The following is a 17,294-nucleotide window of genomic DNA, read 5'->3' on the forward strand; positions in this document are numbered from 1 at the left end:
GTGGGGGGGACCTACTTGAATTTCTGACCCTTAAGGTGAAATTTGAACTGAGGGGGGATAATGGAGGGGTTCTACAATTCATGGGGACTGTTATTATGCACGTTTGAGAATTGGTTGCCATTGAACATGAAGCGGGGGGTAGGGGTGGTTGGGGTTATTGCTATAGTGTTTACTGATTGACTGTTAATTCTTTATCTGGAACATAGGGGTGGATGTTTTGGTCTGTACTAAGGGGTGTACTGTTTTTGTTTGGGGGATTGTTATTGTATTTGTTTTTGTTTTTATTTGATGATGATGTTGGAAATGAGGAGAATAAAAGATTTTTTAAAAAATTGTTATTAGTCTACAGTCCATTCACGTGTGTGCTTTGCTTAAGTTATGTCTCTGACCGAGACTCCACACCCAGGGTGAACCTTGCTCAAAGGGAGTAGATTGGAGAATTGGCCCTGGAGGTCAGTGCATTCATTTTGCAGTAATTAACTATGTTCACTTGCAAATCCAGAGTCATGGATTGACCATGGTGACCTATATATGCCCAACTTTCCAGTTGAGTAAGAATCTAAACTTGGAGCACAGCTTTGCAAAAAGCTGCCTACACCTATGGGTTTTTCACGGTCAAAGTACAGTCAAAGTTAATTCCTATTCAATTTTGTCTTTTATCTCTTTTCAAATACTCTTGGATGATTTTCCTGTTCATCTGGTTGAAAGATGCAGGTTCTCGGCAATGAAACATATTGCACTTTCCATACACAACACCAACATGAAGGTTCTCAGGTTAAACACGATAACAGTTAGATATAAAAACATTCCTGTACCCTTCCCCAACAATGTGATTGAAAAACCTTGAGCCGAGTGGTGAGCTCTGCCACACAAAGATACCAAAGTACCTTGTTAGAACAGGGTTACATCATTTAAATTCAAGCAGCAGGTGGCAAGTTACAATGTCCACCTGTCAACTGGGATAGGAAGATGGGGTAAAAGCAGCACCTTACTTGTTGAGAAACATTTTCTGTACCATTGAATTTACTCTATTGATACGTTTGGTACTACCAACGGAGACACCATTTTAGGGGGCATGCAACCCAGACACCAACTGAAACCTTGCATGTTGGGCTAATCTGTAAGCAAAGCAAATGTAGAATGGCAAAAATACAAACTTATGGTGTAGTCATTCCCTCCTCTTGGCTCCATGTTTTCGATGGGTGGAGGTTATACCCCACATCAAGCCACTGCTGGATCTTGATGGGGAGTGGAGATCCAGTATTTCAAGATCCCAACAAAGATCTCCCCTACATCTGGCCCTGACTTGAACCATAGAGCTCAGGCACAGAGAGCAATGTGAACTGAGCACAGTGTAAACAGAGTAGAAAATTGAGAATTTGGTAAGTGTGGGACTCTTTGGTAAATTGGAAAGTAGGTCAAAACTGAAATTTAATCTTAACTTTTAGACTTTAACTTCGAACATTATAAACCACAAGGCAGTCAACAATGAAGCAGTGTGCATGAATTGGGGTAATTACTGGGAATTGTACATTCAGAGTGGCCCAATAGGGGTATCAAGGTAGAAGATGTTTGTTAATGCGTAGAATAGAGTGCATCAGAAACAGGGTGAGGAGTTGACAATTTGCTGTCAGTATGAATTTGGTGCAGAGAGGGAAGAAGGTTCTTCTTTTGGTTAAATTAGTTCAAAATAAATTACATAAAATTTTAATTAATGAAATATATAAAATGAGGTCAGGTAAAAATGGTAGCAAAGGTGTTGTGCCGCATCTGTGGATTGCGGTGTGATCCCAGGACCAGCAGGAAGTGCCTGTAACTCATGGGACTTTGGCTCAGAGTTGTTGAGCTTGAGTCTGAGGTGCAGACAATGTGAGGGATAGAGTTCACTGATGCTTTGAACCAGGAAGTAGTCATGCCCCTTTGGTTAGGTAGTGACTTAGATTTGGTTAGTGGTCAGAGACAGGAGAATGTGATATGACTCAGGCAGGCAGGAGGATTGCAGATGCCATGGCGGAGGAGCCTCAGCCTTTACTATTGTACAAAATGTATGAGGTGCTTGCTATCTATGTGAATATAAACATAGACATAAGGAGGATGGGTCACGTAACAAGATGCAATGTATGGGACAGAATTTGGAGGCAGTTTCGACAGCACTTCGGGTTGGGGGCAGGGTCAAGGGAAATGCCGATTCAGGGGAACCATAGATTTGAGCCAGGGAAGTGGGATGGACATTTTCAGAGATAGGAAACAATTAAGACACTAAAAGATTTGTATCTTGGAGGTCGCTTTGTGGGATTGAAGGAGCCGGAAGTGAAGTATGGGCTGGAGCAGGGGGAAATATGTACATACATGCAGGTTTGAGACTTTGCCAGAAAGGAGATACGGAGCTTCCCAGTAGAGCCGGCTTCCACATTGCTGGAGGAGGTGCTAACGACAAGGGGACTGGAGAAGGGGGTTGTATCGACGGTTTATGAGGCTACTTTGGAGGAGGAGAAGGCGCCGATAGAAGGGATAAAGACAACGTGGGAGGAAGAGTTGGGAGAGGGTATGGAGGAGGGGTTCTGGTGTGAGGTGCTCTGGAGGGTGAACGCCTCCACCTCGTGTGTGAGGTTGGGACTGATACAGCTGAAGGTGGTGTATAGAATGCACCTTCCAAGAGTGGGGATTAATGGGTGTTTCTCTGGTTGGCAATCAGTAGCTAGTGGTGTCCCTCAGGGATCCGTGTTGGGCCCACAATTGTTCACAATTTACATAGATGATTTGGAGTTGGGGACCAAGGGCAATGTGTCAAAGTTTGCAGATGACACTAAGATGAGTGGTAAAGCGAAAAGGTCAGAGGATACTGGAAGTCTGCAGAGGGATTTGGATAGGTTAAGTGAATGGGCTAGGGTCTGGCAAATGGAATATAATGTTGACAAATGTGAGGTTATCCATTTTGGTAGGAATAACAGCAAACGGGATTATTATTTAAACGATAAAATATTAAAGCATGCCGCTGTGCAGAGAGACTTGGGTGTGCTAGTGCATGAGTCACAGAAGGTTGGTTTACAGGTGCAACAGGTGATTAAGAAGGCAAATGGAATTTTGTCCTTCATTGCTAGAGGGATGGAGTTTAAGACTAGGGAGGTTATGTTGCAATTGTATAAGGTGTTAGTGAGGCCACACCTGGAGTATTGTGTTCAGTTTTGGTCTCCTTACTTGAGAAAGTACGTACTGGCACTGGAGGGTGTGCAGAGGAGATTCACTAGGTTAATCCCAGAGCTGAAGGGGTTGGATTATGAGGAGAGGTTGAGTAGACTGGGACTGTACTCATTGGAATTTAGAAGGATGAGGGGGGATAGATAGGATAGATGCGGGCAGGTTGTTTCCACTGGCGGGTGACAGCAGAACTAGGGGACATAGTCTCAAATAAGGGGAAGTAGATTTAGGACTGAGTTTAGGAGGAACTTCTTCACCCAAAGGGTTGTGAATCTATGGAATTCCTTGCCCAGTGAAGCAGTTGAGGCTCCTTCATTACATGTTTTTAAGGTAAAGATAGATAGTTTTTTGAAGAATAAAGGGATTAAGGGTTATGGTGTTCGGGCCGGAAAGTGGAGCTGAGTCCACAAAAGATCAGCCATGATCTAATTGAATGGCGGAGCAGGCTCGAGGGGCCAGATGGCCTACTCCTGCTCCTAGTTCTTATGTTCTTATGTTCTTATGAGCCGGCTGTTTGAGGGGGTAGAAGATGTGTGTGAACGTTGCGGGGGAGGCTCCGCAAACCACGTTCATATGTTTTGATTGCGAGGGTGGAGGATGCTGAGTATTCGGCGATAGCCATTCCCGACCATGCCCTGGGTGGACCTCGAGCTGGGGGAGGAGAGAGACCAGCGCCCGCTTTGGCGCTTGGAGGTGGGGCTGTTGGCGGATGAGGAGGTGGGGGGGGCGGGATCGAGGATGCATAGAGAGGTACCTGGAGGCCAATGACAATGGGAAGGTCCGAGTGGGGACGGTCTGGGAGGCGCTGAAGGCGGTGATTAGGGGGGAGTTGATCTCCATTCGAGCCCACAGGGAGAGAAGGGAGCAGAGAGAGAGGGAGAGATTGGTAGGGGAGATGGTGAGGGTGGGCAGGAGATACGCGGAGGCCCCGGAGGAGGGATTGTTGAGGGAGCGGCGTAGTCTCCAGGCTGAGTTCGACTTGTTGACCACCAGAAAGGCGGAAGCTCAGTGGAGGAAGGCACTGGGAGCGGTGTATGAATATGGGGAGAAGGCGAGCAGGATGCTGGCACACCAGCTCCGTAAGCGGGATGCGGCTAGGGAGATTGGTGGAGTTAAGGATCGGGGAGGAAATGTGGTGCGAAGGGGGGTAGACATTAATGGGGTCTTCAGGGACTTTTATGAGAAACTGTATCGGTCCGAACCCCCGGCGGAGGAGGGGGGGATGGGGTGCTTTTTGGACAGGCTGAGATTCCCGAGGGTGGAGTAGGGACAGGTGGAGGGACTGGGGGCACCGGTTGAGCTGGAGGAGATGGTCAAAGGGTTAGGGAACATGCAGTCGGGGAAGACGCCGGGGCCGGATGGGTACCTGGCTGAATGTTACAGGATGTATGCAGACCTGCTGGGTCCCCTGTTGGTTAGGACCTTCAACGAGGCGAGGGAGGGGGGGGGGCTTTGCCCCCAACGATGTCTCGGGCGCTGATCTCCCTGATTCTTAGGCGGGCCAAGGATCTCCTGCAGTGTGGGTCATACAGCCCGATCTCACTTTTGAATGTGGACGCCAAACTGTTGGCAAAGATCTTGGCCGTGAGGATAGAGGACTGTGTGTCGCAGGTTATCCACGAAGATCAAACGGGGTTTGTGAAGGGGAGGCAGCTGAACACCAACATAAGGAGGCTCTTGAATGTTATAATGATGCCGGCGGTAGAAGGGGAGGCGGAGATTGTGGTAGCGCTGGGCGCGGAGAAGGCCTTTGATAGGGTTGAGTGGGGGTACTTGTGGGAGGTGTTGGAAAGGTTTGGGTTTGGGGAAGGGTTTGTTAGTTGGGTGAGGCTGTTGTATGAGGCCCTGATGGTGGATCAGATCGGAGTTTTTTCGGCTATTCCGAGGGATGAGGCAGGGGTGTCCCCTGTCCCCCCTACTTTTTGTGCTGGCAATTGAACCCCTGGCTATGGCGCTGAGGGAGTCGGGGGATTGGAGGGGGCTGGTCCGGGGTGGGGAGGAGCACCGAGTGTCGCTCTATGCGGATGACCTATTGTTGTATGTGGCGGACCCGGTGGGGGTAATGCCGGAGGTGATGGGGATTCCCCGGGAATTTGGGGATTTCTCAGGATACAAGCTCAACTTGGGGAAGAGCGAGCTGTTTGTGGTACACCCAGGGGATCAGGAGGGGGGAATTGGCAGGCTTCCACTGAAAAGGGCGGAGAGGAGCTTCAGGTACTTGGGGGTTCAGGTGGCCAGGAGTTGGGGGGCCTTGCATAAGCTTAATCTCATGAGGTTGGTGGAGCAACCTACAGGGGGCCAGCAGGGCATTGGAGCGCTTCACGCAGCTCCCGCTGCTGATCAGGGCACCAGCATGGGCTGCGCGGGGTCATGCATGCGCGCCATGACCGGCGCGAGTCCGCAATGCGGGCCATGGCTGGCGCGGGCCCGCGCATGCGCGTGGATTGAATTCTCTGCGCTGGCCTCCGGGCAACATGGCGGAGCCTTACAGGGGCCCGGCGCGGGGGAACATAGGCCCACCCCCCTCTCCCGGAATTAGCCCACCCGCCGATCGGTTGCCCCCAATCGCGGGCCTGGCCACCGTTGAGGCCCCCCCTGGAGTCGGTTCCCCCTCCCCCCGACCAGTATGGCCCCCGCAGCCAGAACGACGACTTCCCGGCAGTTAGGATCACATGCGAACGACGCCGGCTGATTCGACCTGTCGAGTACCGAGAATCGCCGGGGGGGGGGTGGGGTGGTGGTGGTGGCCCCTGACCTGTGCTGCGGCGACCACACCAGCGCCATTGACACTGATTCTCCGGCGACCGGAGATTCGGCGGCCTAGCGTCAGAGCGGTGCTGCATGGTTCGCGCCCCCCCGCGCCCACTCCCCCCCCCCCCCCCCCCCCCCCCCCCCCCCCCGGCGATTCTCCGACCCGGGGCGAATCCCAATCCCATGATTTTTTCACCAGCAACAATGTATTCGCTGATACATAATAGTACCAAACTTAGGGGTGTGATGGACAGTGAAGATGATACTAATTGATTGTAACAGGGCCTAGTTAGGTTAGCAGAATAGATGGGCAAGGGCAAATGACAAGGGGCGGGATTCTCCCAACGGGAGACTAAGTGCCGATGCCGGAGTGAAAACCGGAGTGTTTCACTCCGGCGTCGGAGGTCACTCCTCACCCCCTATTCTCCCACCCCCGGGGGGCTAGGAGCGGCAACACGTAATTTACGCGTGCCGGGCCTTGGCGCCAGGTGAAAGTGGCGCCGCGTAAATAACGCGGCCGGCGCCGCGTAAATTACGTCACCCACGCATGCGCAGGTTGGCCAGCACCAACCCGCGCATGCGTGGTTGCCGTCCTCCCCGTGGGTGCCCCGCAAGAAATGGAGGAGTGATCTTGCGGGGCGGTGGAGTAAAAGAGTGCGTCCTTCAGAGACGCCGGCCCACCGATTGGTGGGCACCGATCGCGGGTCAGACCCCTTCTGAGCGCCCCCCCCCCCCGGTGCTCGATCCTCCCTCCCCCTCCCCCCCCCCCCACAGGCCGCCCCGTAGCGTTCGCGCGTTGTTCACGCCGGCAGCGACCAGGTGTGGTTGGCGCCGGCGTGAACACGTTGTATTGGGCAGGCCGCTCTGCCCATCCGGGCCGGAGAATCGCCACTCGCCCGTTACAACAAACGGCGAGCGGTGATTCTCCGAGCGGCCTGTCGTAAATCTCGGCACGCCGTTTTGGGGAGGGTTGGGAGAATCGCGCGCGTGTGCCGGGGCGGCATGGCGGGACTCGCCCGGCGCTCCCGCGATTCTCCCACCCGGCGTGGGGGGGGGGGAGAATTGCGCCCAAAGAATTTGATGCTGAGAAGGTGAGATGATGCACTTTGTCAGAAGAGAAAGATAGTGTCAACTCAATAGAACAGCTGTAAGGAGTGAAAGAACAGAAGGGCCTGGGAATTCATGTAGATATTATGAGGTGGCAGGTCATGTTGCGAGACTAGTTACCAAAGTATATGAGACCTTGGGCTTCATAAATAGAGGTACTGAGTACAAAAATAAGGATATACTGAACCTTTCTAAACCCTCTTGTTGGGCACCACACTTTAGGAAAGATGTGAGGGTCCTTAAAAGGGTACAGAGAAAATATACCAGAATGGTTCCAGGGGTAAGAGATTATAATTAAAAGGTTAGTTTGGAGAGGTTGGGGTGTTATTCTTCGAGCTTAGGAGGCTGAGGGGAGATTTGATAGATGTTTACAAGATTAGATAAGGTAGCCAAAGAAAAGCCGTTCTCTCAAGTTGATGATGTAAGCAGTAGGGGACATAGAATTAAAGTTTTGGGCAAGAGTTTGGGGGGTGGGGGGCAGCGGGGGGGGGGGGGGGGGGGGGGGGGGGTGGGGGTGGGGGTGGTGATGTGAAAACAAATTGATTTGTGCAGTGACTGCTAACGACATAGAACTTATTGCCTATGATCATAGTGGAAGCCGGAATGACCATTCATTTCAAAATGAAATTGGATGGACATTTGAGGGGAATAAACTTGCAGGGCCATGAGAATATAATGGGGGAATGGAGTTGCCTAGATTGCGCTACAGAGAGCCGCTTTGAGCTTGATGGGCTGAGTAGCCTCCTTTTGGGCTATAACCACTGAATGACTCTGTCGTCTGTTATGGGCCAGGGTTTAGAGAACCCCAAAGTGTATCATGGAGTTCACCTGACCCACAACTTCTAATAGATTGTGGTATGGGGAGCACACGTCCCACTCTGCAGGTGTGGTACAGCAGAAATAGAAAAGTATTTTTTAAAGCAAAACAATGTTTATTCTATGAACTCAAGTTAACCTTTTTAAAACATACAGTGAATATCTTAGCAACCATTAATTCAAATACAACCCCCAAAGAATACAATACTAAGTAATCCTTTAAGCTGTCCTTATAACATCCATAAGACTTAAAACTCCTTTTACCAGAAGCACATCAGGTTAAAGTCACTACTGTTATTAGTTTTAAATCACCAGGATCGATTTACAGTCTTTAGATTACAGAGAGAGACTCATACACCTTCTGGCTGTGACTGCAGCTATCCAGCTCTGAAAACGAAACTAAAACACACCCTGCAGCAAATAGCCTAAAATGACAGTAAAAAGCTGACAGGCAGCCCAGCTCCAGCCCTCTCTGACATCACTGCAGTAATAAACATCCATTTCTTAAAGATACTCTCACTACAGATATTTATATACACACCCATTTATAAACACCTATTTCTTAAAGGTACTCTCACATGACACGTCTGGTTTTCCAAAGTGGGGTCAGGACCCAATACCTGGATGACTTCTGGTTTCTAACGCTGCCTCAGCTGCGTCACTCCCTTGATGCTATTTTTAAACGTAAATGTGCTAATTTGGCCGGAGACAAGCTTGTCACCCAATTAGTGGCACGAGCACCTCTAGGAGGTGGAAGCTGCCTAACTGGTGTCAGCGGCAACTGGAGATGACAGCCACAATGCGCCCTGCTGCTCCATTACCGAATAGCGCAGGCATCTCCTTGCATGGTCGATGGGGTTAGAAGGGGCCATGCAGTTAAAATGAAGGCACAGCACTCACATAGACTGGCACAATTTTGTCAATAATGAAAAGGTTTCAACACCATGACAAATAAACTTTACTTGGCTCTGTGGCAAAACCCGACAACTGTGAGCTAATGTGCACCAGATTCTTCGGGTTTAACAAAGTAAAGCTTAAAAATTCAATTCTGCTCCTTAAGGAGTAAAATGGGCCATTAACTGGTGACCAGCATCCCCCATCCAGCCCTTACAAACTGCCCTGCAAGCTATGCATCCCAAGATGATCTCCAGGGCCATTACTTTGAAATTGTGTCCACACGGGTCCCAAACCCACAAATTATTGAAAGCCTAGCCCTGTGACCAACAGGGTCTGATCAGGAAAGCATTGGAGTAGAGGGTGAGGGTTTCAACTGTAGATGGGCTGGGACAGAGACACACATGGGCGAGATTCTCCGCAAATGCGGAGAATCGTAAAGGTTGCCGTGGGACAGGCCGTGACCCACGGCAACCTTCACGCCCACTTCCGGGGCCGATTCTCCCCCCCGGGCAGGGCTAGGAGCGCGGCCCCATGCGTCACGGCGGCACGGCCTTGACGACCGTCGTCAAGGCCGCACGTCAAGCGTCATGCTGGCTGACGCGGCTGATGACGTCAGCCGCGCATGCGCAGGTTGGACAACGCCAACCCGCGCATGCGCAGTTGGCGTCTTTTCCCTCAGCCGCCCGCAAGATGTGGCGGCTTGATCTTGCGGGGCGGCGGAGGGAAAAGAGTGTGTCCGTTACGAACGCACGGCCCGCGATCGGTGGGCACCGATCGCGGGCCTATACCCCCCTTGGCACGGCCGTGGTACTGCCATGCCAATCGGGACCCCAGATGCCCCAAACGGGCATCTGGCGCCCGTTTCACGATGGCAGCAAGCAGGTGTGTTTGCTGCCGTGTTGAAACGGGCGCGAAGGCCTGGCCCGTCGGCCTCGAAGAATCGCTTCTCGCCGTAAAAAACGGTGAGCGCCGCTTCATGGCGTGGGTCGGGCGTGGGGGGGGGGGAGAATAGCGGGAGGGCATGAAAAATGTCCTCCCACTATTCTCCCACCCGGCGTGGGGGGCGGAGAATCGCGCCCCATCATGGTGTTACGGATCTGATACTGGACATTCTTAGTGATGGAGAGGATATGGAGTCAGAAGCTTAGCTCCTGTCAAACAGGACCATTCAGTTTCAGCCTCCTTAGTGGCCAGAGAAAAGGGATGGAGTTAATGGAAGGGTCCAAGACAATAGTTTCAGATTCCCAATGTTTGAAATACAGGGGCTGGTTTAGCATACTGGGCTAAATCGCTGGCTTTGAAAGCAGACCAAAGTAGGCCAGCAGCATGGTTCAATTCCCATACCAGCCTCCCCGAACAGGCGCCGGAATGTGGTGACTAGGGGCTTTTCACAGTAACTTCATTGAAACCTACTCGTGACAATAAGCGATTTTCATTTCATTTCATTTTCAAATTATAACTGAATTTAGAACGTGTTTATTAATGTGTTCAGTTTTGTAAACCACTAATGGATTTCAATAATCTGGAACAATAAACACTTGGGAAATTAACATTGGGATGAACACTGGATAGTTAGCATATTAACTCTTGTTAAACCATTCTAAAACATTCCAGAAAAAGAATTGCTGAATGCTGTCTAGTAATTAATTCCCTTTATTACAGAGGTTATTCTACCTCTTCCAGTCTATGTGACAATTAAAATCTCCCAAGATAATGATATTGTTTTTTCTACCTGTTTTCCTTATCTCCGTATTTATATTTCCTTGCGCATTTATGGGCCAGGGTTTAGAGAACCCCAAAGTGTATCATGGGGTTCACCTGACCCACAACTTTTAATAGATTGCGGTATGGGGAGCACACGGCCCACTCTACAGGTGTGGTACAGCGGAAATGGAAAAGTATTTTTTAAAGCAAAGCAATGTTTATTCTATGAACTCAAGTTAACCTTTTTAAAACATAGTGAACATCTTAGCAACCATCAATTCAAATACAACCCCCAAAGAATACAACACTAAGTAATCCTTAATAAATTCTCAAACAACATTCAGAAGACAAAAGACCCTTTTAACACAAAGATCAGGTTTAAATTCACTATTGAAAGAAGTTACCATGTTGAAATCAGCAAATGAACATTCATAAGCTTGCAGAGATTCATACACATCTTGCTGTGATTTCAGCTTCTCCAAAACTAAAATGAAACCAAACCCACCCTGCAGCAAAATGACTAAAGCGAAAGTAAAAAGCTGACAGACAGCCCAGCTCCACCCACTCTCTGACATCACTGACGTAGTAAACACCTATTTCTTAAAGGTACACCCACTACAGATATTTATATACACACCCATTTCTTAAAGGTACTCTCACTACAGATATTTATATACACACCCATTTCTTAAAGGTACTGTCACATGACAGCACTGCATTGCTATTTTCAGGAAGTCCATAGACTACAGCTACCAGAATCTCGCCAGCTTGCTGGACTCATTTGAAATACAGTTGGACACTGAAAAGAGAAGATTATAGAATTGACATACTGTAAGGTTAGATCAGATGAGCTGAGAGTCCCTCATCATATAATCGTGTATGGCATAATCCTCATTATGTAGCGAATTCTATCAAGCCACATATTTTCCCTGTTGACTGTCATCAGAGAGAGTTTCTGACTGAGATACTGAGTGACTGAGTACTGTCTATCAACTGCCCAATTTCACACGAATGCAGCATCAGATGTTTACTAAAAATAACCCTTCACAAATCAATGCCTTACGCCGCCTTGTAAAGATTGATATTAGTTTATAATTATAATAGTGACGGAATTTCTTTTGTGACTTTGATTCATTGCACAATATGTGGTTATGTAGTCATAACTACAGATATTGCCACGTTTTCAACTTGTCCATGTATTCTGTAGAGATCCCTGTGGTTGTTATAAATGTTCCAGGCAAACTCACACTTTGTTATTCATGAGTCAATTGTATTGTGCTACCTGGAACAATAAATGGACAAGTGATTTTGAGTGTTTGCAAGTTTATATCTTCCAGCATAGTAGTCACCTTCTAACCGAGCCATTGATTTTATATTGCCTATTTTGCAAAACTTGTGAACTAATAATCAAAATGCAATTGTGAATTGTACATGAATAATAATGCAATTTTTGCTATTTCTGGTTTTTATTGCTTAGCTAAATTCCAAATGCATAATTAATTCTCAGTAAATAAAAATTACATTACACTCAGCCATAAGTAGAGGGAAATTGAATAAATATGCACCGAATTCTACAAATTTTATAGATTTAATTTTCTTTTTATGACCGATAACATAAAGTGGAATTCACCTCTAAACATGTATTTTAAATCAATTGTCAATATTTTATGTATAATGATAAGATGGGGCTGGTTTAGCACAGTGGGCTAAACAGCTGGCTTGTAATACAGAACAAGGCAGCAGCGTGGGTTCAATTCCCGTACCGGCCTCCCTGAACAGGCGCCGGAATGTGGCGAGTAGGGGCTTTTCACAGTAACTTCATTGAAGCCTACTTGTGACAATAAGCAATTATTATTATTAATAGCTAACTAGGCTCAGGAACAATTTTAATGATTTTTAAAAAAGTAATGTACATAAATGTATACAAGACATATAAATGATACAGAAATGTATAAGTCCATGGGGCTAACTGCTAACCCCTAGCTTTGAGTGAGCGGTAACATTTATGGCAGCGATGATTTGATTTGTGATTAAATGCAGTTACAAAGCAAGTTATAACAGCAACATCTCTTTTGTTTCACAGATCATCAGTTTATTAAATGTGTTTACATCTCAAAAATCGCTAGATGAGTTCCAGGATGTGTAAGTAAGACAAAATGTTCTCCTCCCAGATATCTTATGCATTTATTTTACTGGGAACTCTTTTTTTCTTAAAGTCAGATAGTACTGGTTGAACCTTCGCATTGGGATCAGGACCCTGATGTCAGGATCAAATACAGCTCCTGAATGCACAAAGTGTTGAAAGCAGTCATCTATACATGATTTTCAAAGGAATGGCCAATTAGTGACCAGAAAGCACCCTCACTGTACATGTAAGCTGGAGGACCAATTGGAGGCGTTCCAGCACTGAAGGATAAAAGCAAATTACTGCGGATGCTGGAATCTGAAACGAAAGGGAAAGTGCTGGAAAATCTCAGCAAGTCTGGCAGCATCTGTAGGGAGAGAAAAGAGCTAACATTTCGAGTCCGATGACTCTTTCTCAAAGCTAACAGACAGAGAGAGTGGGAAATATTTATACTGTGGAGTGAGAATGAAAGATGAGTCATAGCCACAGAAACCCAGAGAAACCGGGTTCTAATGGCCAAACAGTTTGTTTGCCAATTATTTCCAACTCTTATTTCCAATTATATACTTTATATATAGAACAGTACAACTACTACACAGGTCTAGTCCCCTCAACTCCCAAGCTAACTCCTACCAAACCCTAGCGGTCAGATCCGCATCTAAACACCTGATAGGCTAACATTCGTGCCCTCCATCCCCATAGGCTCCGGGCTGGTCACATGGCCCACGAAGGTATCGGCCTTTAAAGGGGTCATGCTACCAGAACTAGGATAACAGCAGGTACCCATTTCTCATTTGTAGTGTAGCTTCTTGCTGGTACTTGAGTAATTATTCTCTTCTTAGAGTTTTGTTCCCTTCCAGCAATATGTGCTTGCTGTTGTTGTTTGGCAATCTCTGAAGTATCAGGTGATATCAAAAGGTCAAACTTTGTTCTTAGCTTTCTTTGCAAAGCAGCATTATTGGTGAACTTTGTCGTTGCATGTGTTGTGTTTTGGTATGACATCAAGACGTTATTTACTCGTCTTGACAATGCACCTTGGTTCTTTGGTGACTTGATTGAGTGTTTAAGTGACTGTATGAATCGCTCGGCCAATCCATTTGTAGAAGGATGGTATGGAGCTGACTTGATGTGCGTATACCATTTCCTTTCAAACAGTTTTTGAAGTCCTTGGAAATGAACGTATTTCATTGTGCCATGACTTGCTTTGGTCTACCAGATCACATAAATATTTTTATCCAACTACTCAACAGTTCTGCCGTTGTAGATTTCATAATCACTACTTCCGTCCATTTAGAATGTGCATCAACAATTACTGGGAACATGTGATCTCCACTGGGCCAGCGTTGTCTATGTATCTTCTCTGCCATGGCTGTGTTGGCCATTCCCATGGATGTGGTGGTTGTAATGGTGAAGTGCCCCTTAGTTTTACACAGGACTGATATCGTCCCATTTTCTTTTCGATTTGATCATCTAAATTCTGGCCACCAAATTTTACTGATTCTCTGACCTCCAGAAAGTCCAGCAAATAAGTCTTCAAGCAGGGGCAGTGAGTAGTGACCTAATACCAGGTTTATTGTTGTCTTAAAATCTCCACATATCCTCACTGAGCCATCTCATTTGAGCACAGGGACTATTGGAGTAGCGGAGTCAATGGTAGTAACTGGCTCAATGACTCCTGCTTGGAATAGTGTTTCTAGTTCTTTGACTTTTGGCCTGATGGCGTATGGTACGGTTCTGGCTTTGAGATATTTTGGCGTACTGTTTGGTTTAATTTTGAGTTTCATTGAGCCCAGTGAGTTTTCAAACATCTTTTTCTACTTTTCCAGAAGTTACTGTTGGTCATTCTAACTGCAAAATGCTGCGTTTAACTTCTTGGTAACAGCGGCATCAATTAGCATTTGATACACACACAGCCAAACTTTTCTTTAATGATTTGGTAAACTCATTGGGCGAAATTCTCCCAAAACGGGAGAAATCGTCAAACTGCCGTAAAACCCGGGCGGGTTTTACGGCATCGCGCCCCTTCCCGACGGGGGACCGATTCTGGTCCCCCGTCGGGGCTAGCAGCCCGACGTCGGAGGCTCCGACAAGTCGGGCTTAACGAAAATCGTTAAGCCCGCTTGTCGGACTTAGCGCCGGCTGACGCGTCATATGACGTCAGCCGCGCATGCGCAGGTGGGAAGACTCCACCCGCGCATGCGCGGGTGACGTCATCGCGTTTTTGCGCGAAACCCGCGCATGCGCGGTCCGGGTTGCCCCTCAGCCGCCCCGCGTATTGATACTGCGGGGCGGCGGAAGGACAAATAGTGCGCGGGCATCGGGCCCGCTGCCCGCGATCGGTGGGCACCGATCGCGGGCCCATGGCACCCTTGGCACGGCCGTGGTACTGCCGTGCCAATCGGTGCCATGGTTATTTTTTTCCAGGTGGTCACGACGTTTTTACGAACGGCAGGACCAGGTGTGTTTGCCGTTCGTAAAAAGGTCGTAAAGGGCTGGGACTTCGGCCCTTCTAACAGCTGTGAATCGCTGCCGGCCGTAAAAAAACGGCGGCAGCGATTCGTGTCGGGATTTCGGCGGGGGGGGGGGGGGGGGGAGAATAGCGGGAGGGCGTCAAAAAAGTCGGGAAGGCCCTCCCGCTATTCTCCCACCCGTCGTGGGGGGGGGGAGAATTTCGCCCATTAATCTTTCTCCCAGTGGAGAGCTGCACTTGAAGGGAACGCAAATCAGATCAAGGTTGGCAACTTGGTAGCATAGTAAAGAGGAATGCGCAATTGCTGCAGAATATGGGAATTTTGAAGACTATACATTAACTGGGACAAGCATACCCATGGGAAGTGTCCCCCAACTGGAATTACCTGAGATCAATGGTTGAGGAACCACATTTAAGATGAGGCAGATAGATTAGGTGGGGAAATGTGGATAGTGTGGAGGCGTGGGCTGAAGTAGGGTGCCCTTTCCAAGGCCGGTGCAGCCTCGATGGGCCGAATGGCCTTCTTCTGCACTGTAAATTCTATGATTCTATGATTAGAGCTACAAAACATGAAATATAACAAAAAGAAGTGAACATCACTTTGCAGAACACAACTTGCTGTGAGGTAATTTAAACTTGATCAGTGATTCTTAGTGAATCACTTGAACACGCAAAGCAGTGCCACAAAGGGGTTATAGTCACAAATACAGTTATGGTATAGCAGAGGAGGCGGTAGTCTATTCAATTTTCTGTGCGTAAAAGTTTTAATACTGTTTCCACTAGCAACTGAACCTGAATGATGGTTGATTGTTGTAATGATGTAATTGCAATCATCCCTCTTGCAACTAGATGCAATTGCTAGTCTAGAAATAAGGTACTGTCTGCATTGATACATTAGTCTTCATAAACATCCAATGTGCGTGGATTTTCTGATGACCATATCATTGCTCAATTGAACACTAATAGACAGACTAATGACAGAGATACTGCATTTCCACTGCAGCTACCAATCTCGGACCAACAGTTACAGTATGCCTTCCAGCCAGGCACTATCCCATTTAGACTGCATGGCTGACACTCCAATCCTCCAAGAGAGAGCGTTCTGTACACCCATGAATAGAAGCTCCTGGACTCTGCCAGCAATTATATTAACTGAATTATATTAACTGGACTCGGTCAGAACCTGCTTCTGGAGATTTATGTTGCTCTCTGCTTTAATTTTGAATGTAAAACTAACCAACGTTTTCTTAAGTTACACAAATGTATAACTATTTCCCGCAGTAAAGTGGAATTATGTGGTTGAAGGTGACATTCTTTCTTAGCTAGAGGAACAGAAGGGGAATATTGTGATAACTGCTCTTGCCCCAACTGTATTGAATTCCCTCGATAGGTGATCATGTTGCATCGTTGATTTTAGATGATGGAAATTTTGTGGCCTGTACCATTTTGTTCTCCTAGCCACAGGATAGGTGTAGAACTGTAAACAGTTTCTGGAGGGCAAAAATAGGGATGCAACTCTGACGGTGTTCTTCGTTACCCTGCTCACAGTTGAAATAAATGTTGAGCCCCCTTTTAATCGATAACTGACAAGGTGATGGAACATTGTTGTCTGTGAAATTATCAATTCAGGAGCCTCCTTTCTCCCCTCTTGTGATAGGTATTTGGTTATGGAACTGATGGATGCCAACCTATGTCAGGTAATCCAAATGGAACTGGATCATGAACGAATGTCCTACCTACTGTACCAGATGCTGTGTGGCATCAAACATCTCCATTCGGCCGGCATTATTCACAGGGTAGGTGAATAACAGACAATTTTGAGTATTGAGTCAATGCTAGGTAGAGCTTCACATCAGAGGAAATCTGCATTACTATGCTTTATCAGCTGCAATTTGTACAATTTCTGAAGTGATTATGATGCTACATTGGCTTACATAGGGTGCTCTTTCCAAGGGCCAGTGCAGACTTGATGGGCCGAATAGCCTCCTTCTGCACTGTGAATTCTATAATCTACATTTTCATAGATTTTCCACAATTTTGTTGCTATAACATTTCAGACTTTATGCACAAAGGACAATTGTTCTGACGAAGACTCTTTAAAACTGCTGTGTCCCATGATTTTATATCTATAATATCAGCATAATTACCCAATGAAAATTCAATCTGCTACAGATTCTGACTTTATCCCACCTGAATACATTGATGTTTTATATCTAAATCCAGTAG

The 17,294-nt window shown here is 47.2% G+C and overlaps 1 protein-coding gene across 7 annotated transcripts in view; it reads left to right on the forward strand.

Annotated features, from left to right (window-relative positions):
- mapk10 (mitogen-activated protein kinase 10) overlaps positions 1-17,294 on the forward strand; it is a 307,215-nt gene that overhangs the window by 184,362 nt on the left and 105,559 nt on the right. For all 7 annotated transcript variants that reach the window (XM_038791761.1, XM_038791759.1, XM_038791760.1 and 4 more), the window contains 2 exons: positions 12,557-12,615; positions 16,726-16,864. In XM_038791761.1, the coding sequence (XP_038647689.1) occupies positions 12,557-12,615; positions 16,726-16,864 (198 nt within the window). The remainder of the gene's footprint in view (positions 1-12,556; positions 12,616-16,725; positions 16,865-17,294) is intronic.

Source organism: Scyliorhinus canicula, chromosome 3, assembly GCF_902713615.1.
Source record: "Scyliorhinus canicula chromosome 3, sScyCan1.1, whole genome shotgun sequence".
NCBI lineage: Eukaryota > Metazoa > Chordata > Chondrichthyes > Carcharhiniformes > Scyliorhinidae > Scyliorhinus > Scyliorhinus canicula.